Here is a 26,310-nt window from a genome sequence, read left to right as displayed (position 1 = left end):
TATTATTATTATTATTATTATTATTATTATTATTATTATTATTATTATTATTATTATTATTATTATTATATAATTGTTAAATGTACCTGCATTTATATACATTCAGAGGCCCTGTGCAGACCAGCACTTTGGGCTGGCCTGGGGGCAGAGTTGGGGCATAGCATCTACATGACACACAACCCGGCTCCACTCCCAGGGCACCATGATGCCATGTGCTGCACCACATAGTGCATGACATCACGGTGCTCCTCCGGCACTGCATCTGCATGACACAGTGCCAAAGGAGAGCCGTATAGCCGCAGCGCCACAGCTATCATGGCCTTTCCAGGGCATAAAAAGAAGCCGCTTTTTGCATCTCCTTTTCGCTCCCTGGAAAGGCCAGATTGGGACCACGGCATGCAGTTGCCCCAGCCCCGATCTGGCTGAAAAAGAGGTGACTAGAGACTGCCCCTTCAGGGTTGTTTGCACAGCCCCATACTTCAATTAACAAAGCCTCTGAAAAAGAAGTGCCTTTTTACAAAGTCTTAACACATCTACTTCATTAACTGAGGTATACCTGTATTTAGAAAGTAATGTAGTGTTATCTATGTCACTCTCTAGTTTCTGCATGGCTGCTGGGTGGGAGAAATGGCCATAGTGGTTTTCTGTATATAAATGGAATGCTAAAGTAGATCTGTAAATGTTTTCCAGCATTTTTCTTTGGAATTTCAGAATGATGATCTTCGAAACCTGTCCCTTTCGGGCCATGTTGGCTTTGACAGTCTCCCTGATCAGCTGGTCAACAAGTCAACCTCGCAGGGTTTCTGCTTCAACATCCTTTGTGTTGGTAAGTGATGCTAACCATCCTCTGAACAAAGAGATTTCCTGCACTCTTTCCGGGTGCAGCATGCTGAGTTAGTGATGTAAGATTCCCTCCACTGTGTTTTCATGTGTAAAAGAGGAAATATCAATGGGAATATTTGAATAGAAAATGTTCAGATGTCCATGCATTGTTCCAAAATGTTTGAACAAAATTAGCAAGCCTCTTACCTTACATTTTGACATTTCAGACTTTTAGAACTGAAGTAAGTAAATTTGGCTACAAACAATGGCCGATAGATTCTAATACAGTTTTTCCTCTGAAGTTTTGGAATTTTTGACTCATTTTAAAGGAGTTGTTTTCTGGATTAGAATTTTAGAATTTAATAGCCCTTTCTATCTATGTAATGTTCCAAACAGGACTGTGGGAAGACATCCTTTTTGCACCAATAGAGTACTTCAGTTAATATTTCCATCTAGAAACACACCCTACTTTTTTAAAAGGTAAAAGTGCCCAAACCTAGTTTTTTGGTATAATTTATACTCTGCTCTTATCTCTTTTGACTGAGGGCTTGAGGGTTCTTTGCCTTCTGTCTGCTAATCTGGATCTGTTTGGAGGTTCCTTCTATCTCCATATGATTCCTTTCCAAACATAGTATCGTTCAAACAGGCAGAGTTAGTACAAACACTCCACTAAAGTATTCTTAAATCTAGGGATCTCAGGTTATTTTATTATTCTGTTCATGTGAGATACCTTTGCGTTAAGTGGGGTTTACTCCCAGAAAAATTGATGAAGTTTTGCAGCCTTATTTCTGGGTTTTGTTTTTGTTTGGTTGCGGGAATGGAGACTGAAGCCTTGGCCCTGCAGCCCATGGACAGTTTCTTCAGCCACCTCTCTGTCTTCTTAGATTTCAGCAGGTATTCATCTTTCCTGGCATGAGGTCTAGAAAGTTGCTTTTAAAAAATGCAGAAAGAAAGAGGAAGGTTAGCAATCTGCTGGATTTGCTTTTGTGCATGATACTAAACTGTCCCCATGGTACTAAATTGCTGGGGACTGTGGCATATATACAGCCTTGCATTTAAGGCATTGGAGAGAAGTCACTTGAATGTTGTAGCCAAACTCATCTGGAGTCTTTGAGCAGAATTCATCTGTGGAATGCAAAAGGGCTGCTGCCTCTCCCCTAATGTCTCTTGAGGACTGGTATATTCATATCCATCAATTTATTTTTAAAAATGGGTGCAATGAAACCACAGGAAGCTGTGTGACTGAGCGGGTTGAGTTTAAAAGTAGAGTGAATGGTGCCTTTCCTGAGATTCCTCCTTTTCAATTTATGTGGGTACGTGTGTCCTGAGAGGCATTTTTGTGTGTTCAAAAATGAAATGGATGAACTTTGAACTTAGCTTGGCAGGGCTGAGCTATTCCCACTGCTGCCTGTTTATATGAAATCAGGTTTGTTTTTAAAGTGAAACTTTAGTATCAGCTTCGCTTGTTATGTTTAAAAAGAGAAGACATTGACTGGGGTTTTGTTGTACTTTTTAAAAAAAGAACATACATCCCGCAGAGTGTGGCTTAAGTTCACTGACATCCACAGTTGGGTTACAAGGCTTGAATTCCCCCTTTTGTATACATGTGGGATCTCTAGAAGTAGGACAAAATTGGGCCGGGGCACATAATTTTTTTGGTGCTAGGAAGGAATCACAGTAGGAAACTTTTGGATGTAGTATGCAAGGGGCTCTAGTGGAAAAAGTAAAGTAGTAACTATTTTTCTCTTGCTATTGATACTCCTCACTTTGATGTATGTTCAGCAATGTAACAAGGGATTAAAGGATAACTCTTTGACAAATCCTTGACAGACAGAAGCCCTAGACCGAATCTCTTGTATCATTGACACCTAAAAGATTGGAGTAGGAAACATGTGGTCCCCATGTTACATACTCCACTATCTAATTTTTGTTTTTGTTGTTAAAACATGGAAATTTACACTCTACCATGTTTCCTTCTTTAAACCAAGGCTGCACCTACACTGCAGAATTAATGGAGTTTGACACCACATTAACTGCCATGGTGCAATGCTATGGAATTCTTAGACTTGTAACTTTGTGAGATATTTAGCTTTCAGTCAGAGAGCTCTGGTGCCATAACAAACTGCAAATCCCAGGATACCATAGGATGGAGCATCCAGATGATGCATGCCCTGACTCTGTCCCAGGAGCACCATGATGCTGCGCACCGCTCCACATGGTATGCGGCATCATGCCGTTCCTCTGGCTCCTTTTTGCGCCCTCAAAAGGCAAGATCGTGGCCACGGCGTGAGGTAGCTGTGGCCCTGATCTGGTGCCAAAAGGGGAGGCTACAGTCTGTAGAGCCCTTCAGCCTCTGGTACTCCAGATATTTTAGACTTCAACTCTCAAATGCCATAACCAGAGTCATACTCTCAGCCCTAGAAAACCCCATGATGGCCTTAGGGTCATCATAAGTTGAAAATACCTTGAAGGTACACATCATCATCATCATCAACAACAACAACAACAAGTTCTAGCACCATGGTTCTCATCCTCTGGCACTCTAGATATTTTAGACTTCAACTTTCAAAAACCATAGCCAGCATAGGCAATAGTCAGGGATTCTGGGAGTTGAAGTCCAAAACGACTGAAAGACAGAAGGTTGAGAGTCACTTCTCTAGCACACATTTTTGTCACTGCCATCTCTGTTTAAAGATTATTGATAGCTGCAGTAGAGAGAAATCCTTTGCCTGAGATTCTGGAGAGCTCCTGTCAATCAGGACAGAGAGTTTGGGTTGAGAGTTTTGGTTTGGCTGATGCTGCATAAAGATACTCCTTATTTTGTTCTGATGTCAAAAGCTCTCATTCCCTACACAAGGCTGTTTTTCACTTTTATGATGTTTTGGCTAAATGGGTTTTCTGTTTACAGTTACTTAAAATTCAGCATCAATATGTTTACTTCTGCCCTTAATGTGCTTCAAAGGAAGTTTAGTTTAAGTGTATGTTATTCCTATTAGACTTTCCAAAGTACAGTTTTTGTGTGGCTTTTTATATACTGGTCCAGGACTAGCAATTGCAGACATGTAATTGGATATAAATTTTGGTTGTAATTTGATTTTTAAGAGAGTTAGAATTGGCACAGGAAGGGCATGCAAGTACATACACACCTGCACTCTATTGCTGCCCATCCTCTAACAGATTTTGCTCATTTTTGAAGAAATAGGAAACTCTTCCAGCGGTTTACCAAATACAGATATGAGATGAATGTACACTGCCCATTTTGGTGGTTCCTCTCTGGAAACAACTGTGTATTTCTCTAGCTGATAATTATTTGCTCCCTGTGTATCTGATACAACCTTAATTTAAGTCCTACCATTAAAAAAAACCAGAACACACAAAGGGTGGTGTCAGAAAGACAGTAATTCCATGTTTAATTGAGTGAACATCTTAAAACTTTTGGATGCATGCATGGTAGACTACAGCTAAGAGTCAAATAACTTAAATAAAGCAGAGCTTGTGAAAGTTAGATTTTTATTTTATTTTTAGTTTACAGCTGAAACATGCTTGCTGGGGCATGCTGAGAACTGTAAATCAAAAAACAAAGGTTTCCCAAGCTCTCAGTAGCAAGTAACTGTAGGCATCAGCCTAGTTTGCTCCAGTGTCTAAAGTTGCTCATAAACTGAGCTAAGGATCAAGAAGAATTTAGTTCAAATTCCATATCAACCATGAACTGACTAGGAGGCCCTAGGCAAGTCCCTCTGTCTTGATCTCATCCTATTGGTAGTCCTGTTGGTAGTTTACACACATGTACATTTTTTTACACATGCAGTTATGCTTTTTTATCTATTGTTTAGTATCAGTATTCAGTCCACAGCTGTATAATTGCAGTCCCGCAAATGTAACCATCTCACAGTTAGATGTGCGTTCTTGGATGGTAAATAACTTTTCATCAGGGTCTTCAATGTATCACCTAATTCACTGGGATTCCAAAGACAGAAAGTGTGCATCCCTTGCTGGACAATGGGGCAGTAAGCAGTCTCCCCACACATGGGCTGGGTTCACAGCCCCGAGTGATGTAAAGCTGTGGCGGCAGCGGAAAGGGCACCCTTTTGCAAACTCAAAAAGGTGCGGCATTTTGCCACCTCTTTTTGAGCTGACAAATAGCTGGATCAGGGCCACGGCATGCGGTTGCTGCGGCCCCCATCCAACTCCCAAAATGAGCAGTGTGAAGTCACTCCTTCAGGGCCATCTGTTTCAGGCCCTCCTTCCCAAGTGTATATCCAGCTCTGAACATAAGGCAGAAACTTTAATAGTTGACATTTAGTTTCTCAGCCCTCCTAACATGGATGTGTTTCTTTCAGGGGAAACGGGCATTGGAAAATCGACACTCATGGACACTCTGTTCAACACAAAGTTTGAAAGTGACCCAGCCACTCACAACGAGCCTGGTGTGAGGTTGAAAGCAAGAAGTTATGAACTTCAGGAGAGCAATGTCCGTCTGAAGCTGACCATTGTAGACACAGTGGGATTTGGAGATCAGATCAATAAAGATGACAGGTAGTGTTGAACTTGCCCTGTACAAAGTATGCTTTAAAGATCTGATTATCCTGTTGATTAGACACAAATAAAAAATGTAATCCTTGTACAGTATGTGCAGGGAGATTTTGGTGGAAAGCTTGCACATTTGATATATCTCTATTCTGTAGGAAGAGATGTGACATTTCTCTAGAACACTTGATTCCACTTGTGCATTCTGGAGTGATAACAGTCCTGTGTCAGAATTATACCATGACAGAAACCTTTTGTGATCACATCTGTTTCTTTGTGATCTCTATTTCCTTCACCAGCTTCTTGTTGTACCACTTAGAGTCTAGTTCTTCCCTTGAAACTCTTCAAGAATTTTCCTCTATTTTCTCCATCCTTCCATACTTTTTTTTTTTTTAAATTGCTCTCATTACTCTACATAAGCTTATCTATTTTCTGCTCTGCATGCATGTTTCATGCTTCTGGTTATGCCTCTTATGTATTCACGGAATGACAATTAAGTATGCATTTTTCATGCCTGACAATGTGATCACGTTTTGTGCCTTTTCCCTCCACAAATGTTTTTCAGTCATGTTGAAAAATGACCCATTGTTTTGCTTCGTTTGAGAAAATATGCTAAGATTTTAGTTCTTATTTTTTATTGTTGCTTATTCTACTTTTTTATTTAGAATTAATAAAGTATACTTTTGAGAAAGCACATAATATATAGCTTTAAGACATAGGTTTTACTTTTACACACACACACACACACACACAGAGTTTTTAGTATTCCCCATCACCATGCATGGATGTGAGAGATGGACAGTGAAGAAAGTGGGTAAGAAAAAAAATCAACTCATTTGAGATGTGATGCTGGAGAAGAGTGCTGAGGATACCATGGCCAGCCCAAAAGATGAACAGTTGGGTCCTAGTACAAATTGTTGTTGTTGTTGTTGTTTTTCTTATTGTTGTTAAATGTACTTATACTCCGTTCTTTAGAAGTGCTCTCAGGGCAGCCTACAAAATCAAGTGAGAACTCTCCCTGGAAGCCAAGATCAGGAAACTGAGGTTGCCAAACTTTGGCCACACCATGAGAAGGTGTGAGAAAACAATAATGCTAGGAAAGGTAGAAAGTAGTAGAAAGAGAGGAAGACCACATGCCAGATGGATAGACTCAATCAGGGAGATCAGGCCTGAGTCTGCAGTATCTAAGGAGAGCAGTGGAGGATACGGGGGTCTTTCCCTTTCAACAGCCACCTCAACTAGAAGCCAGTGAGTCACTCAGTAAGCCCCCTGGGTCTGAGGAAGGTTGTCTTGAGGGCTTCCCTTACTCTACTCTAACCTGGCATGTCCCTGTTCCTCTTCCTCAGAGCTCTACTGCCTGACCACCCACTTCAGTCCAGTCCAGCCATTAAGAAACCCTGGACATTTAAAAAATCCACCTGGACAGAAATTTCAGCTCTAAAAAAAGAGGGCACATCTAGGATAAGGAGGAGATATGGTGACCCTATTTGTTGCTGAACTTGCTTTTCTTACACAATTATTTGACATGAGTACATCAGGCTCCTCACTGCAGACATTAACTCTAATATGACATGGATTTCCAGGGCAGGCCTTTAGAAATGCATCAGCATGGATTCGAGAATTTCTTGTCACAGCAACTCAGCTACAATCAAGAACATGAGAAGAGGATCAAGTGACTAGGGTGTATGGCATATGTAAGAAGGGATGCTAAAAAGTTCTTGGCCCAAGCAAGAAGGGAATGGCCTAGAGCCATGAAAAGTTACATGCTATTCCACGTATTCACTCTAAAGTTTGGTGCACTTGGCACATTGTTCTTCAAGTTTCTTTAACCGTTCCAAAAAAAAAAAAATTCTAATGTCACTGAAATTCTGCTCTGTTGTTGCTAACACTTCTGAATCATTTAAAAATTTCTTCCTTCCTTTCAAACTCTTTTTAAGTTTTGGAAACAGGAAATAGAGCAAAATCTGATGAGTAGAGTGGATGGTCTGTGCACTCAGATCCCCAATTCTTCAAAGCATCCATCGTCTTGCCAGCCTTGTGAGCAAGTGTATTGACCTGCAAAAAGAGAACACATTTCTGCAGCTTTCCTCACTGTTTTTTCTTCAATGCCTCTATTAAGTGGCACAGCAAGTTAGAGTAGTATGCTACATTAATTGTTTTGGCACTTCTGAAGATAATTAATCACCAAAATACCTTTCTTATCTCAAAAAAACTGTGGTCATGACCTTTCCTGCTGAACTTTGAGCCTTGAATTTCTTTGGTGGTGGAGAACTGGAGTGCTGCCACTGCAAGGACTGTGGTTTGAACTCTGGATCAGAGTGACATAGCCATGTTTCATCAGTAGTGACAAATCATTCCATAAAATTATCACTAGATTGCTCAAATTGCTGCAAAATCAACATCGAAGTATCCACTCAGTTTAGCTTCTGGTCAGCATTTAAACATTTGACATCCACTTGGCCTACAGCTTCTGTGTCGCCAACTGCTCATGAATTACAACCCCAGTACATTCCTGGGACACCTCTAGTGTCTCAAATTGTTTTAGTTGAGATCCTCCAATCTGCCAAAATAGGTCAAGAACACGCTCAACAATTTCAGGAGTTGACACTGTTAAAGACCTCCTAAACCTTGCTTCATCTTCCCTCTCAAAATCTCCACAATGAAAGTTGGCACACCACTTCTTCAGATTTGAGTATGATGGGCACTTGTCACTCAGTGTTTGCATCATACATGCATGGATTTCCTTTGGAGTTTCCTTCTGCAGGAACAGGAACTTCATGATGGCTCAGAGTTCAGCATTTAAAAAGTCCACACTTTTGTTGGCATGGTTCTAGCAATGATATGAAAAAATACAAAAATTAGAGCTACATTCATGCAAATTGGCAGTTTACAATGCAAAAGCACACTCTTTCAAGCTGCAGTAGCAAAATTATGCCCAGATTTTGGGAAGTGGGTTGGGCTGACAACTTTTCAGCACACCCTTGCATAAATATGACACATTTGAAAAACATTTGCAGGGGTCTTGGTAAAACCTCCCATTCCATCAGCCAAGTTCTCATCTAAGCCTTCTCCCCCATTCTCTGTGTTGGAGCTTTGGTTAAAGATGTCAGGCTTTTAAACCCTTGAATGACATGTCCACACTGGACTAGCTTTTTAAGCAGCAATATATTTGCAAGCTAAGGAAAAGGCTACTTTTTAAAAAGTCTCAAAGAAGCAGATGTACCAAATGAGAATGCATCTTATCGGCTGGTTGCTTAGCATCTGATTTAATTCAGGAAGGGCTGGCACTATTGTTTTCCATCATCTGTCAAGACTTCCTTCACTCAAGACCTAACAAAGAAGGAGCTCACCCTGACTCCTCATGTCAGTAGGAGGCCTGTTATCTCTACTGTGCCTTTTCACAATTGGGGGCTTGTCCCAAACAACATAATCTAGGCATAGTAACTGCAATTAGTCCACTGTACTGAGATTTACTGGCCTATTTTTGCAATCCCTTTCTCTCTGTGTCTCTTTTTTTTGCAGGAGGTTGTTCTCTACATTCAAAACAGGGCACATCTCAAGCTGTCAAAGCTGATCCTAAAGTACACTGTTGATGGAGGCTTTGTAGAACATCTGCGTTAGTTCTAGCAGTTGTTTTTTTCCAAGGAAAGAAGACTGGGACTGAAGTATTAGGACTCTTTTTAGTGTTTAACTCAGCCTTATGCATGCAGAATATCTTTTGTGGCAATACAGCCTGGCCAGGGCTGTTTCACTCATGTTTATCATACCATCAGCCACAGATGTGTGGCTATTTTAAGCACCCCAAAGCATGTGCATCCTGCCTCCAGAGTTAGTCAGAGATCAATGTGGTAAACCAGTCCTCACCTCATAAACTGCCATTTCATAGAATGCTGCAACTCTAGCTACTGGACTATAAAGTGGATTTACTTTCCTTCACTAACTATAAACCCAATTTTTAACATGTGTTTCTGCCCATGCACTGATAGACATGTTTGGCTGGCACAGGAAGCTGAGTACTAACCCTCCTATGTTTTCAGTATTTTGTCTTTCGCTCCCCTTAGCTAATTGTTCTTGATTGGTGTTAGGGGGCAGTTGTGTTGCTCTTGGTGTGACATGCTGCTGTTTTCCTAGTTCTTTTCCCAGAGGTGGAGTGTTTAGCAGGAACATACCAAATAATGAGAACCACACCTAAACTACTGCCCCCACACAAGATTTGCTGTAAACTCTAGATTGAGTTTAGGGTCAGGATGGGTAAGAAAATCTATCAGTGACTCAGTTTCGGCTACTGTTTGGAAAGCTTACTGATTTTATACAAGCAGCTGGCAAAGTCTAGTCACAGACCATGGTTTATACTAATGATGGTTTGACATGAGGCATGAATTTGCAAAGGTTCCTGCTGTGACTATACCATAAAATGCTAACAGGATGAAAAAAAGCAGATAAGATACTTAGTTCTAAACCATGATTTTTATGTTTGTAAGCTCCAATCAAAGGTTGTGTTCTTCAAAATGGTTAATGCAAACTCTGCATGGACTGAGCCAAAAAACAATAATAGAGAGTCAGTGCTACTATAAAACAGCTGGCAGCTGAATGTGTAACTAGTTCTATAGCCTGGTCAAAACAGTTCATCATATTTCACAGTATACATTTACTTACAACCCCTAAAGTTTAGCTGTTGTTGTTGCTGTTGTTGTCAGGGCAACCCTAGGTGAACATATCATGGGGTTGTCTTGGCGACATTTGTTCAGAGAGTGTTTTGCCTTTGCCTTCCCCTAAGGCTGAAGTGTGTGACTTGCCCAAATTGGTCCAGTGGGTTTCCATGGCTAAGTGGGGTCTCCCTCGTGTCCAGAGCCATATTCTAATACTCATAATCCAATCACTACACCACACTGGCTCAACTTTAACAGGCATGTTTTTGGAGTTCCTGGCTCAGGTTATGTACAGGATATACACAATAGGCAAATACCACAAAGATTTTATGCAGTACAATGCCATATATCTATGTACTGTCTTTTTGTAATCCATTATATAACTCCTTGAAGGAGGACTTAAGTGTATCCACAAGTCAAATATTATCAGCCTTTTTAACTAATGAAAGGCTAATTTTCCAACATCTTAGATATACCTCTTTTTTTGTGTGTAAATCTGTATACTAGACTTTCAAATCCAGTTTAACTACCATCCCCACCCTTGAAACTGAAGAAATCAGAGTCTGTTTTAACCTGGATTTGGAGTTTGTAGAAGGGCTGTACCAAAAGCGTTTGCTGACTGTTCGCAACCAGCAGCAAAGCTATTTTAATGACTTCATCTAAATTTTCCTAAATAGGGAAAGAGTCTTTACCAAGGAATTCTTGGAATGTGCAGCTCTCAGGGGAAAATTCCAAAGATGTCTGTTTTAAATCCACAGAAACTGAAACATGTTGATTTCCATGAAGGTGGGTGGTGGGATACTGTAATCAGTACTGGGGCTTTTAATAGTCCCAGACTCAGTTTCTAACCTCTCAAGGTAGTGGCTGTTTACATTTTGTTCCACCAAAGAGCAAACCTCTTTCCCTGTTTATCCTAGCAACATTCTCATGTGATTGATCAGGCAAAAAGTTAGTGACTGGCCTCAGATAATACCATGAGCTTCATGGGTGAGTAGAGGGGTTTGAACCTAGATCACCAGTATCTGGGGTGACACTGTCTGATATGATTTGATGCTGTAGGTATTATACTACTCTGTACTGGTCCATGTTTTAGTAGGACCTAAGGTAGCATTGCTGGGAAAGACTCCTATCTGGTACTATGGAGAACATTGCTAGCAGACAATATTAAGTTAGATTGACAAGTGATCTAAGGCAACTATATATGTCTTAAGAAACGTGCTTTTTCTTTATGGTCTGTGGGACTCACACAAGAGGGTTAAGCTGTGCCTGACTTTAACCAGAGGCAAAGGCACAATTGCACATATAAGTGCAGAGAAGTTGTGATATGCTTCTCTTAAACATATGCCAGTGCTTTTCAAACTTTTTACCCTTGAGGACAGGGGCTCTGGAGATGTCTCATTCAGAGTCATCATGGGTCAGAGTTGATTTAAAGGCAGTTAGCAACAACAACCTTCCCTTTATATCTACATTCATGCATTGCCCCCACCACTATCACTTGACATAATATATGAATACAAACATTTTGTTTATTTAGTGTGCGTATTTTCATTCACACATTCAAGTAGATTGTAAGCCTGAGAGCAGGGAACCATCTGAATAACTATCTGTAAGCCGCTCTGAGAGCTTTTAGGGCTGGGGAACGGGGTATAAATACAGTAAGTAAATATGTTAACATTTTAAAGGAAATAATATTGTTCAAATTAGAACGGTAAGTAAATTCAATGTTTAATTCAGCAAATGTGTAAATATTACACGTAAAATGTTTGGAGGGGATCAGGGCTTCCAAATCTCAAACACCACCCCCACCCCCACGAGCAGCTCTTTTAGAGCAAAACTCCCATCTCACAGTTTGAGAACCACTGGCATATGCTATAAACTGTACATATGCTACAGTTTTGTGTAAATTGAGGGGGGAAACACAGAATGTAATGTTGTGAGTAGAACTCTTATTTCTTGAGTCCCAGCTTTCATGTTCTTGAATGAGCAAGTTTCTAGGAGTCAAGTGTCAGCCATGCCTGCTGATTTCGTAGAAACCAGAAGAGTGGCTGACCAGGATTTCTAGGGACAGGGCTTGGAACATCAGTATTCCACATAGCTTCTTACTCTGTCCCATGGTTAATAAAATGTGAAAAGGTTATGTCAATAGTAACATGCAGGTACAAATAGTGACAAATCATATAGATTTGCATGTATGTGCCTTCAAGTCACCTGTCATCTTATGGTGACTCCTTGAAATTTTTCAAAGGGTTTCATAGGGCTGGTACACATCGACATAAAGCGGTGTCCTGCTGGTGATACTAGGATTAGGGAGCGCGCACCAACCGCAATGCTCCCTAACCCTAGTCCCTGGCAGCGCCAGCATCATGGCGGCCTCCCATCCACACGGGGGCCACCATGATGCCGGCACTGCCATGCAGCATCCCCACGGCCATGCAGGCAAGCAACGTTATAAGGGCTGCGATGCAACTACATGGTCACAGGAACGATCTTGAGGAGAAAACGACTGCCCCTTTCTGTTCCTGGCTGTTTGGGTGTCCCATGAAGCACAAGGACACCCCTTTTCCGGGCCATGGAGAAGTGGCAAAACACAGCAGGGCTGCCGGTGAGGTTTCCCTGGCCCCAATCCAGCGCAAAAAGGGGCGGGTGCAGGCCACCCCTTTGGGTCAGTCTGTACCAGGCAATAGGCAAGGATAACTCAGAGGTGGTTCTGCCCATTACTTCATCTGGTATTTGCTGGCCTCTCCCATCCAACAATAATAACATTCAGGTACAAATTATGAGAAGTCATGTAGGTTTGCATGCACATGCCTTCAAGGACAAGTGTCAAAAATTGTCATTTATACCATCTGGAAGGTTGTTGTATGACCACAGTGTTATAATCTTGACTCATATTTTTCCCCCTCTGGATATGAGGTCTTATGCACTATACTACAGTAAAAAGCATTCTTCCCACAATACAATTGATTATCTTATCATAATTGTTCTGGTATTTTTTAAAATGATACCAGCAGAAGTGATATATTTATTACTGAGTCTGAGTTGACCTCATTCCCCCTATATAATGTCTTTCCCACTTTTATAGTGAGCGTACCCCCAAACTGTTGCTGAGAGGGGTAATAGCAATTTTCAGTTTATCTTACAGTGTACAAATGGGATGCCCTGATAGCCAGGCATTCAATCAGAGCACCTCCTGGCTTATTTTAGACTGTTTTGACAAAGAGACATCTTCAGTTGAAAGATAAGCAGTATTTTTGAAAAAGTGTAGAACCCAGTCAGCATGTAACTGTGCATCTTTGCCCTCAAGCCACCTCTTTGTAAAAGGCTATTCAGAGGTGGAAGTGGGATGTAAGCACATAATGTAGAAATCTTTGACCTTTGTCTGTCGCTGGCTGAAGAACTACTTTCTTAGTATATAGGATGGGCTGCATTTTTCAAGTGCATTAGTGTCAGCCATATGTGGCCTCCAACTTGAGTAAACTAGTTCAGCTTCTCACCATCTTGACTTACACGTGTGTGTGTGTGTGTGTGTGTGTGTGTGTGAGAGAGAGAGAGAGAGAGAGAGAGGGGGTATGTTTTCAAGGAACATGGGGCAAACACAACTGTCTCCCTCTCATATTGGTATGCCGCCCTTTACTTCACTTTATATATCACTGTATAGACACCCACAGTTTCCATGAATATATTTGTGAGATGTCTGGGTGATAACAGGACTGTGAGGCTGTGATTGTATTAAAGGGGAACAAGAGACTTGTACCTACAAAGTAAGCACTCTTCCACTGAACTGTATCATAGAATCGTAGAGTTGGAAGAGACCACAAAGGCCATCCAATCCATGCAGGAACTCACAATCAAAGCATCCCTGACAGATGGCCATCCAACCTCTTGTTCCTCCCCTTCACCAATGCCTCATTGTAGGCTATCCTTGGATATGTCTGACTCAGATTAACACAATGGCTTATCATCTGAAATAAAATATTGTAAACAATGGCAGCTGCTATTTGATTTGAAGTGGCGTTTTTGTATTTCAGCTACAAGCCCATTGTGGAGTACATTGATGCCCAGTTTGAGGCCTACCTTCAGGAGGAATTGAAGATTAAGCGCTCCCTGTTTAATTATCATGACACCAGGATCCATGCGTGCTTGTATTTCATTGCACCTACAGGGCACTCACTGAAATCTCTTGATCTGGTCACCATGAAGAAGCTCGACAGCAAGGTACGCCACTATTCACTGCTCTTGTTTTACCAATCATAACTCATTTGTATAAAGAAAATGGATTTCAGTTTTGGGAAGTGGTGGTGTTCTTTCCTGTGAATAGCCAGGTGTTTGGAGACCTTCATGGCTGAGAGCTGGAATTTCTTTGAAAATGCAGCATTCTGATACAGTGGCAGGGGTATATCCCTTGCAGGAGTATTGCGCAAGTTTTTCTAAACAATTACATTTTAAAAATAAACTGGGCTGGTGGGTGTCTTCTTAGAAGAGACATTTGTTTGTTGTGAGCAACCTATGGCAGTTGTATGAATGAGGGACCCCCCAGAGAACCCTATTATTAACAGCTCTATTCAGATCTAGAAGACTGTGGTTGTGGCTTCCTTGATTGACTCTATCCACCATTACAGGGTTAGACCAATAGGTTAAAGAGAATGTGGTCTTCCTCTTTGCTGAGCATTATTGTCTCTACTAGTGAGATACCATCTCGTGATATATCCAAAGATAGTCTCTGTTTAGTCATTTTGCCTTCCAGTGATAGTTTGAGCTTGATTTGATCTTTGTCCCTTGGAAGAAGTATTACCCTTTCCCTTATACATAGGGTGGGAGTCCCTTTTCTAAGGTGAAATCTGTACCTGCATCATTTAAAACAGCCCTTGCCAATCTGGTGTCTTCCAGATGTAGTTCCATCTTACTACTAGCCAATCTATACTGCAGTATGGCCTCAAGCTGGAAAAGGAAGATCTAAAACCAAAGTAATTGTGCTTTCCTTTTCTAAAACAACTATTTTTGATCAAATGTGTGGAGATTTAATTAAAGCCTATAAATCAATGAAGACTTCATTAATTGGGGAATTGTCCTAGTACTTGTGGGGAAGTCTGCCTAGAGAAGGGACCGACTGCATGTGGCCCCAAGGCAGTTTTGCAGGTTTAGTCCCCCCTCTCAGGTTTTCTGGAACAAAAAGTTTGCTCATACAAGTAATGCTTTTTGTGCCATATAGGCAGCATAGGAGGGATTTCTCCATGTCCATCTAAGTTTTAAAGACTATAACCCCCAGAATACACCAAGCACCATGGATATTGGCCTTGTTGGCTGGAGGATTGTGAGAGCTAAAGCTCCAAAGCTAACTTTCCAAGCTTTGAAACAAAGAGGTAGAGAACAGTAAGATGAATGGTTTGTGTTATTTGGAAAGTAGGGTGGGAGAAAAATGCATGTTTTTTTAATGTCCTGCTGCCAGATTCCTGAAGTCTCGTTCAGCTGTTTGTAAACAGAGGGCAAAAGCAAGTAATTCCTTACCCAACACATAATTAAATTCTGTGGAATACAATGTCATGAGACATGGTGGTTTTCAGTGCCTTAAAAGAACATATTGAATTTATGGAGGTTGACTCTTTCTGTGATTTACTCATGATAAACTAAAATGGAAATCCATGTTTACAAGCAAGCACATATGCACAAGTTTTGTTTCAGTTTAGGAATTTGTCATTTTACACAGTTAGAACTCAACAAATAAATCATTATAGTGTCATGTGATTTAAAACTGTTCCACAGACCCTCAGATGTGCAATTTTGGGTACAGCCCTTAATCTTTGCAGTGTGCAGTTGCAAAGCACGGACAAGAAATTTAAATTTTTTGAGGTATAGGAACTTATTCTTTCCATGTTATTGCTACCTCTGGTACCAGATTTTCTATTAAAAGAAGTCATGTGCAGGACCACTAAGCTTTCAGTATTGGCTTTGCTGACCGCAGATGGAAGTTGTGATCGCAATCAGTTTGAATCCCTTTTATGCAAGGCTTCATCTACGCTGCAGAATTAATGCAGTTTGATACTCCTTTAACTGCCATGGCTCAATGCTATGTAAATCTGGGATTTGTAATATTATGCAACAGTTAGCCTTTTCTGCCAGAGAGCTCTGGTTTCACAACAAACTACAAATCCCAGGATTCCATAGGATGGAGCCATGACAGTTAAAGTGGTATCAAACTGATTTAATTCTGCAGTATGGAAGCAGCCTGAGACATATCTGTATGTGAAAAGATGGATAGAAATGTCAGTTGCAGGGTGGATGCAGCCTTAGAAGCAGCACTTGCTCTCCCAGAATTATTTCTTAATACAAATAATTTCAATATGTTTACTAGCTCAATTCACCTAGTACCTCTGCCTCTGCTCCCAAGAGATTTGCAGTTTTGGCACCAATGTTGGCTTTTCTGCCAAATACAGATTAGCAACATCCTCAGGAAGGGACAAGTTTATATAATATAAGAGGATTTTCAAGTACTGTCTGTAGAGAAAAATCTCTTCATTTTTTTTAGGTCAATTATTAAATTTATTCTATCTAGCTGCCTTTAAAAGACTTTCTTTTCTTTTTCTTTTCTTTTTTAATGGAATTGGATTGTTCCTGAAGAGATCTCAGTCTTGCTGTATGTGCTGTTGCTTTTCCTCCCACCCCTTCAAGTTATAAAACTCATAAAATGAGGAAAGTTCATTTTATAGCCCTGGAAGTCTTACTGTCATGATTCAGGCACAGTAATAGTATGAGAAGTTTTTTAGCATGCTTTCTTTTAGGGCAATCCTTTTTGTTCATTTGGAAGAAAACGGTAAGAGCCCTGTGGTTTTCCATAAGTACACATAGCAACTTCGTCACTCCTTATTTCTCAGCCACTCTCTTGCTCTTATTCCCATTATATATCGGGGATATTAATCTAAAGATTTATTAATAATCATTCACCTAAAGTTTACTTTTTTACTTTTTTCGAACATAATGATAAACTGTGGTTTACCAGGATGTGAGCAAACCCATGGAAGCTTTAGGCTTACATACGCCTCTTCTCTCCGTGGATATGGCCATGAGGAGATAAGAAGCATTTGCTCCTGCTGTTAACTAACTGTGTTTTATCATTTTGTCCAGATCCAGACAAACTTTGGCAATGGCTTAACTATGGTTTATACAAACCTTTGTTTATGGAGCTTGTTTTAATACACCATGGTTAAGATTAATCTCATTTCAGAATCACAACATAATACAAAATCAGATGGAAGTGAGTGCTTCTGATTTCTTTACAGCCATATGAGAGGAGGAGGAAGAGATCATGAGCCTTATGTTTTCTGCTGTTATTATTTATTAATTATACAGTTGATTCTCCACATTTGCGGCTTTGACTTTTGCAGCTTTGATTATTCATGGATTTGATAAATATGTTATCTCTAGGCATTTCTGGGTACTCCAGCATGACTCTGTAGTCAACATTCACCATATGGCACACTGGAGGACATTGATATTCCTAGAGAGGACCATTCTTTAGGCACTCATAGGTCCTCCAGTGCAATTCTGTAGTCAGCTTCTGCCAGATGTTGATCACAGACTTGCACTAGAGAACCTAGAGATTCCCAGGTAATCTTTCAGGTAACAAACAAAAAAGTGTTTGTTTATTTGCATTTTTTCCACTTTCACAGAGGTCCTGTGTCCCTAAACCATAGCTAATGTGAAGGGACCACTGTATTTATAGCCAATCCTTCCTCCAGTGGGCTCAATGCAATATATATATAGTTTCCACTCTTCTCCATTTTATCCTCATAGCAGTTCTGTGGGATAGATCAAGCTATTGACCCGAGATCATATGGCTCAGTGAGACTTTGAAACTGTTTTTCCAAAGTCCATATTGTAACACGCTGATTACTATACCATACTGGGTGGCTTCATTCACACAATAATGCCCCTTTGTTTATTCTTTCATACAGAGGAGGTGACCAGTTTTATGTTTAGTTTCTGTTTAGGGTTCAGATAGGTTTCCAGAAAACAATGGAAGGATATAAAGGCTTTCATGGCCAGCATCCATAGTATTTTGTGGGGGTTTTGGGCTCTATGGTCATGTTCTAGAAGAGTTTCTTCCTGACATTTTGCCAGCATTTATGGCTGGCATCTTCTCTAAAAACTATAACTATAGCAAAAAACTATAATTGAAGGATAATTTCCCCGTTTTGAAGAGCATCCACACGTATCCACATACAACTAAGGGACTCAAAGGCATACTGTCATTATGAAAATGATAAAGTTCACCTTTATGATGACTCTTTTCTTGGAAACGGTTCTTTTTGCCTGTGTCACATGTGGTATTTCCTGTTCACAGCCTCAATAGAGAGGAAAGGAAGCAGTAACTTCACTATGTGTGATTTCTGTTTAAGGCTATCTCTTGCGCACTGAAATGCAAATGAGTGAACCCTTATCTTTTTTTTCCCCTGTCAGTACTGCTAATTTTCAAAAAGAAGGTTTGGCGGCAGCGAGGAAGAGGGACAGGAAATCAGGAAATGAAAATATGACTTTGGAAGGGTTTCAAATTCATGTTCATGTCTTCATTCACTGCAGATTTTAATAACCAAAATCTCATCTCCTTGAAAGGCAATCTTGACAAAGGTTACCATGAGCAAAACAGATTGTTTATAGTTTTTTGTGGGTTTTTCGGGCTATGTGGCCATGTTGCAGAAAAATTTCTTCCTGGCGTTTCGCCAGCATCTGTGGCTGGCATCTTCAGAAGCAACAGCAACAAATATGTTAATAAAGATGATGATGAGGCTGGCAATCGAATTCTGCCATAGAGGGCCACAGAGAGGAAGATAGTTTTCATTCATGGTTAAGTTCCCTATATAGCTCTGTTGAAAGCAAAGAACTATAATTCTTCCTTGACAAGCACCAGAGCACAAGATTATTATATGAGAACCCTCTGTGCCAAACCATATGTTGGGCACTTTTCCATTCTAACTCAGCAGGAGTAGAAGTTGCTTTCAGATACAATTGACGGTAGTGGGGGATTGATGTCAATACATACCCAGGGCCAAGATGTGCATTTATACTGCCTCTTATAGCCCTGTTCACGCCTTACTTATCCAGTTTCAACCAACATGTGGGACAAGTCTGAAGAGGAGAATGTCTCTTGAAGAGGAGGAGGAGGCTGGAAAATCAAGGATTTACCCATATGGAAACTCACCCTGCAGACAGAAATTTCTCATTTTTATAGTTACGGTTTTCCAAGGAAGCCAATAGTAGAGAGAAGCAGGGCAAGATGTTGCCCTTATCTCATGTTGACTGAGAGTAGGTAAGTAATGCCTTGAATAAGTCAGGAATGTAATGGAAACCCCAACAGCTTGTTCTCTGTGGCAAAGTGGCCCTTTGCAGCTACCAAGGCTCTGTTAGGCTCATGGCTGGAAAAGAAAAAGAAAGGGAGTACCTGAGTTGTTGCACCCATGTACTGGACACTGAATCTAGTCTTCTAACTAAGAACCTCCTGAAGATAAGAGATGCTCAGTGGTAGAATAGACCACCTTGAAAGGTATGCAAAGCGATCTTGTAGCACTTTTGAGACTAACTGTGAGAAAGAAGTTGTAGCATAAGCTTTTGTAGACCTGGGGACATCTACACTGTATAAATTAATGCAGTTTGACACCATTTTAACTGTCATAGCTCCACTCATGAGAATCCTGGGATGTGTACAGGATTTAAAATTATTTCATTATTATGCATTATTTGTATCAAGTGGGTGCATCCTTAGAATACTTCCTCAGATGAACGGAGTGAACTGATCACTCCATCTGTGGAAGTAGACCAATTCTACAAAAGCTTACACTACAACCACTTTCACACAGTTAGTAGTCTCAAAGGTGCTACAAGATCCCTTTGCCTATTGATATTCCAGACTAACATGACTATGCCTCTGAATTCTACCACCTTTGAAGGTGGTGGACTTCATTGGAGGTTTTTAGAAACTGTGCAGCCACTTGTCAAAGATTCATTAGCAGCAGATTTCTGCACTGGGAAGGGTTGGATTAGATCAGCCTTGGGATCTTTCCATTGGGAGCTACAGTTGTGTGATTAGATTTAACATACCATGAAAAAAGAGGCATTATAGTTTAATTTTCTCCCTTCAGTGATTAAAATTGATTGAAGCAGACCACCTGTTGGGGGCCTTGTTCATGCACTATACATGTTTGGATCAGTGAAACATCTCCAAGCAGTGATAGATACTTCCTTTTTGGATTTTGCAGCAGCATAAAAGAAATAACCTGATCAGTGCTGCAGTCTGCTTATTCAAATACCACAGATGTCCTGGAGTTCATGCATGGTATTTTTAAAGCAGAACAGATTATAGCTTTCTTATTGCTATCTTTGAATCTTATTCTCCCTTTTCCTCTAGCTATCACACTGTTTCACATTCTTCTTGCATTTTCATTTATTATTACTTTTTAACCTCTTCTATTGCAAGGATTTTCAGAGGTGTTATCCCAGTAGTAGTAGGACCAGATTAGATCCCTATTTGTTGGTGTAAAACAGCTGGTATAAAATGGCTGAGAAATTTAACTACAAATAAGAGGTTCAGATAGCTCTGAATTGTTTTACTATATCATTAATTCACTAGTTTGTCTTAAGAAAGCCTTAAACTCAGTGTTCCTGACACCTAATTTGACAGTAAAAACACTGACCTACCTTATAGGGTTGTTGTAAGGATTGCAATAAGGTGTGTGTGTGTGTGAGAGAGAGAGAGAGAGAGGAGGAGAAGGAGGAGGAAGAAGAAGAAGAAGAAGAAGAAGAAGAAGAAGAAGAAGAAGAAGAAGATAAATAAATAAATACAGTGGGCCCTCCACATTCATTTGGGTTAGGGGCACAGGACCCACAAGTGGAAAAATGCAAATTTAAAAAATTACTTTTTTTTTACCTGAGAAACTATATCCAGTTTTTTTCAGACTTAGGCCAAATTCCCAAGTCTCTCCTATTTGCCTTTGGATAAGGTTCTCCTGTCCCATCATGAGCTAGCTACTAATGCAGCATGATGACAACACTCTCTTTACATTGCAGGTGAACATTATACCCATAATAGCCAAAGCTGATACCATTGCGAAAAACGAGCTGCATAAATTCAAGAGCAAAATCATGAGTGAGCTGGTCAGCAATGGCGTGCAGATCTATCAGTTCCCAACGGATGAAGAGACAGTGGCAGAAATCAATGCTACTATGAGTGTGAGTCTTATTTACCTTAGGTTTCCACCCTCTAAAGAGAGAGGCTGTACTATGTTGCTTTGTTAACAGAATACACCTTAATGCATATAAAGTCAATGTTTCTGAAATTCTGCTTCAGAAACCAATAGTGTCCTCAGTCTGACTATAGCAGGAACAAACCACAGCACAGTGGTATCTTGAAGACATAATACTGCTATTGTGCATCTGTGAGTCCTGTAAGGCAAAGTGCTACCTGACCAGATGCATGTTGTGGGTAATGAAGGTGTTGGTTTCTTATGTCTGTGTTTGCTTATGGGCGTGCATACACATAGTAAAGTTAAATGCTGGTACTGCACCCACTCGCTCAAAGTCACAAGGTTGTGAGTTCGATACCAGCCAGGGACTCCCTGAGTTAACCCTGGAGTCCCTGGCTGGTATTGAACTCACAACCTTGTGAATTTGAGTGAGTGGGTGGAGTACTGGCATTTAACCACTGTGCCACCAGCATCAGTGGTATCTTGAAGACATAATGCAGCCAGAGTTACAGCATTTCAAGCACTGAGAGTGAGAGAAAGGGAGCTTATTTCACCAAGTCATTTGTAGCAAAAGCAGTGGCCGTATAATCCAATCCAGGTTCATCACAAGGCGGCATTCGGTCCAGTGCAGCTGGTGCAAAAGGAAAATCTGAAAGAGTAGTCCAGTTCTAGGCAATCTATCAAGATACAAGGCAAAAATCTCCCACACACAATGGATGGTTGTCAATCATACTGGACCAAGGCAGGTGTTTGGATATTTCTGGCCCACCCGTGCTCCCTATTAGCAGTCTGATTCCTGCTTAATTCCTTAAATTCCTGTTGGGAAGTTGGTCCCAGAACTGGCTGCAGACTCACCTCCAAGGGCTTCTGGAGTAGCTGCAGTCCTGGCATGTTCCCTGGGCTCTCAGATGCTGCTTCAGACTCAGAGGATATGCCTAGATCTTGAAGGCAGGGCATGATGCTCCCAATGAACCCATACAGATGATCATTTTACCACACATTACCGTATGCCTGCACATTTGATGTGTGGTTTGAAAAACACCTCCTCCTTTCCAGTTGGAGTGAGAAAACTGGGAGTGTTTGACCATCTGGTGCAGGTTTGTTCATTGGCAGGCATTAGAATTGCCATTTTTGCCACTGCATTGAAAAAAAGGGAAATATGTTTCTGTCCTGGCTCATCAGCCATGTTGTCTGTGAGAGAGAGAATAGCTCAGATGTTTGAAAAGATGACTAACTTGAATTAGGTGGCCTTGAATTAGGTTCTAAGTTAGTCATTATCATAGTGTGGACAAAAAGACGAACCAGTGTTGGTGCTCTCAAGGATTTGGCAGGGGACATATCATTGTCAGTAGTGTTTGCCACAGAAATGTCATAACTGCAGCTGTCTCATGGCCTGTAACTGACAGTCTCTCTCCACCCAACTGCCCAGTTATTGGCGCAGCTCCCAGAACTCAGCATGGCCTCCAGTTTTACCCCAAAATGTGCACCAGCTCTTCAGAACTGCACACAGTATGATAAAAACACCACCTGGATGGCTCCCGGGAGACAGAAACACAGATCTAGCTTCCTCTTGGCTCTGGCTCTGTTTCTGAATATATAATATCCTGGATGGGGAAGAATCCCAAGTGCATCTTTTATGGCTAAGTAGGCTGGGCTAGGCATTTCTTTTTTAGGCAGAGGCTCAACTACTGTTTACTGGTAAATTCCAAAAGCTCCAAAGTGGTTTTGAGGTTTTGGCTTGAAGTATAGGATATACAAGAGGAAATGGAGTGTTCTTTTTTTACCAGGCCTCTGCATGCATGTATCTGTGTGAAAGAGTTGTACAGTTAAAAACTGAGCAAGGACTTGAAAATGCTCAGTAACATTGAGTCAGATCCTGACCATTGAAGTATGTCTTCCACCCTGCTCAGTGCAAATTTAGAGGCAAAAATTGGCAAACAGAAGCTATGGCCATCAGTTGTGACATGGAGGACAATGATGGCTACTTGAAATTATCTTCTTGAAGTGGCCCTAAAGCAAATAAAACAGCTGACTTGCGGCATACAGATCTCAGTGTTTGTATCTGAAATAAACTTGTTCAGACCAGAGTTTGGAAATGTTCTTTTTTTTTTTTTTTTTTTTACTATAACCCCCAAACATCACTAGCCAACATGGACAGCGTCTGTGCTGTGACTGTAGCTCTCCCATCCCAAATTTCCATACTCTGTTTCAGTCATTACATTAAGCCACAGTTTGAAGTGCACTAGTTCATCAGCCAAACTAAGCTTCAGAATGGACAAACTGTGATTCAAAACTGCAGGTCTGCTTTCTTTTCCCAGTACTTGGTTTTTTTTCCCCCTGAAGTGCAGCTATGCCTTTAACTATAGCTTGTTTATAATGTCCAACTTTGCTCCAAACCACAGAGTGGATTTACCATTTAAAAGAGTGAGAATTAAGGCATTCACTCCTTTAAATTGCTGTGTGTCCAGGTGCTGCACATGCATGTGCATACATGTTGCTCCCTTCCCAGTAAATACTGTTGTTGTACTTGTTCAAATAAATATTGATATTTTTGGAAGGCATGCATACAAATCTTTCCTCTAGAAGTTGCATTGGCTGACTGGCTGGCTAATGTAGGATTGGAGGCCTTGGAATGCAAACAGATTACCTGCCTATTTTTATTATGTCCCCTTTTCCTTCCTCCTTTAGTGAAAGCTAATAAAATCGGGTGGGGAAATGGTAGAGCCTTGACTTCCTTCCATTCATGCCTGCCCTACTCCCTCGGAAATGTCAGTGCTTATTCTTCCTGCAGACCTGCAGTATTTAAAATTCACAAGCATGTGCCCACATAGGGCAATGAAGAAGCAAATGGTGAGCCCTGAGCTCTCTGACTCATGATGTGCTTCAGTGACCACTCCTTTCCCTGAGTAATTTCTGACTCCATCAGTCGGTTCATTTCTGACAGATTTATGCAACCTTCCAAGAAATAATATTCTTCCAACTACTGCATATGTGTTCTTATGGCACATTGAGATATTCTCCTCCTTTTATTTGTGGGGAATATCAGGGGGTTGTGGGAACTGACTGCAGAAAGAGTGTTTTGCAACAATATTTCTAGTATAGGCATTTGTTTCTAGGGGAGATTTGGGATTGAATTGTATGTGCTGTGGAGTAAAAAAAAAAAGTTCAAAGGCTATAAAAAACCAGAAGGTGCAAAAATTATTTTCTGCCATAGATGCTACATGTAAGTGAGCCCCCTGGATAGTTTTTTAAGCAGACTGTGCCACAATTCTTGGGAAGCATGAAAGAAAGTGTGGCATGTAGAATTGGGAAAAATCTCTGCTTTCACTTTAAAAAGTAGGTGGGGGTGCATTGAAAGAGTGAGAACCATGACTGTAGAATTGCCAGAAGGAAGAAGAGAAGCCAAGTGAAGCTTTCAGTGGGTAGGAATATGCCTTCAGTATTCTGTACTGCTTTTTATCCCTCCCCATGTCAAGCATGTGGGCTACCACGGATAATGTGTTACAATGAACTGTCTGCAAATATGATTGCATAATGCAAATGTTATGATTATAATATATTCCTGGGAAAGGATGTTGTTTTGATCTGAAGCCTATCTTGTCATTGATTTCCCTCGTTCAAAGACTTAAGCAGTATTCCAAAGACACTTCAATAATTTTATGTCAGCAAAAGGCAGCATAGTTGTCATTAAACAGTACTCTTTCGCCTTGCCTCCCCTTTTAAAGAGAAAAATGTCTGGCAAAACAACAGAGAACACCCGCAATCTTTCTTTGTCTCTTGCATTGTAGGTCCATCTCCCATTTGCTGTTGTTGGTAGTACTGAAGAAGTGAAGATCGGCAATAAGATGGCCAAAGCCAGGCAATATCCATGGGGTGTTGTTCAGGGTATGTCAGTGGTAGGGATGGAGTTGGGTATGGGATGAACATATCTGCTTGTTTAATGTTTTAACCAGTATGGAGAATGTGTTCGGTGTAGTCAAATGGAAGTGATGTCTACATGCTGTAAAACCACTTTATTTAAGGCAATGATAGAGGGGGGGAAACAAAACAAAACAAGAAGCATTAAGATTGATGGCTGGGATCCAAAGAGCCAGACACACTCAAGAGCTTTCATGCACCATCGAGGCACTCTTTCTCCCTTAATCAGCAGGTGTATCACAAACTGCTTTCAAAGCTCCATTTGCTTTGTCAAAATTGGTTGCCTATGTTGTTTTTATCACTTCTGTTCCTCTGGAGTGGCAAGTAGTAGTGGCTTCTTTCTTTATACCCTAGCCTATAATTTTGGCATAGCTCTCCATGTGTGCTCCAGTGGATGTATGGAAGCTTGCAAATCATACATTTCAGTGAAAGGAAATACCTCTATGTGCAAAGATATGCTCCAGAAGTGGCCGTCTCTGAAGGAAATGAAAACAGCTAAAATTTTGGAGCCCACTAGATCTCTTCCTGTAGAAGAAACTGTTGTACTTGATACCTGACTAGATCTCAGGTTGTCTGGAGGGTTCTTAGAACTATAAACAAGCAAACAAACAAATAAATCGTTTGGGGCAGATTGCTGTATTCATGTCAACACTTTATCCTCACAATATTCCTGCAAATTAGGTTGCATTAGAAGAAAGTGACTGTCCCAAGGGCATCCAGTGAGCTCTATGGCTGAGCAAGAGTTTTGAATCCAGATATTTCAGGCCATGTCTAACACTGAGTGCTGTGTCACCATGACCCTTATGTATTGACTACTACAGCCTCCAGATATAGATACAGCTCCCAGATGTAGGCTTATGGGGTCACAAGAGTAGACAAGTAACTGAAGTTCTACTTCACAACTATTTTAGTGTCCTTAAGCAATCCGTCTGTCTGCGTTTCCCATCTGTAAAGCATTACGGACTCAGTGTTTTAGCAACCACAGCACTGTGAATTACAAATTGAGTGGAGATCTATTGTTGAGGGATGGAGGCTGAATAAATGAGTCCCCTTTCTCTATAAAACTTGGGTGGGCACCACAAGGTCTGCAGGCTGCATGCAGCCTCCAAGCCTGCTTTTGCAGGCCTTTTGTTTCTGTTTGTTGCTTCTACTGATGCCAACAG

The 26,310-nt window shown here is 40.8% G+C and overlaps 1 protein-coding gene across 4 annotated transcripts in view; it reads left to right on the top strand.

The window, feature by feature from the left end:
- The window catches only part of SEPTIN11 (septin 11), a 106,956-nt gene that overhangs the window by 48,085 nt on the left and 32,561 nt on the right, over nt 1–26,310 (top strand). For all 4 annotated transcript variants that reach the window (XM_042468568.1, XM_042468566.1, XM_042468564.1 and 1 more), the window contains exons 2-6: nt 712–826; nt 5,163–5,358; nt 14,027–14,213; nt 21,054–21,215; nt 25,018–25,114. In XM_042468568.1, the coding sequence (XP_042324502.1) occupies nt 712–826; nt 5,163–5,358; nt 14,027–14,213; nt 21,054–21,215; nt 25,018–25,114 (757 nt within the window). The remainder of the gene's footprint in view (nt 1–711; nt 827–5,162; nt 5,359–14,026; nt 14,214–21,053; nt 21,216–25,017; nt 25,115–26,310) is intronic.

The sequence above is a fragment of the Sceloporus undulatus genome, chromosome 5, assembly GCF_019175285.1.
Source record: "Sceloporus undulatus isolate JIND9_A2432 ecotype Alabama chromosome 5, SceUnd_v1.1, whole genome shotgun sequence".
NCBI lineage: Eukaryota > Metazoa > Chordata > Lepidosauria > Squamata > Phrynosomatidae > Sceloporus > Sceloporus undulatus.
Note: the sequence above shows the minus strand (reverse complement) of the source record. Positions and strands in the feature narration are given on the sequence as shown.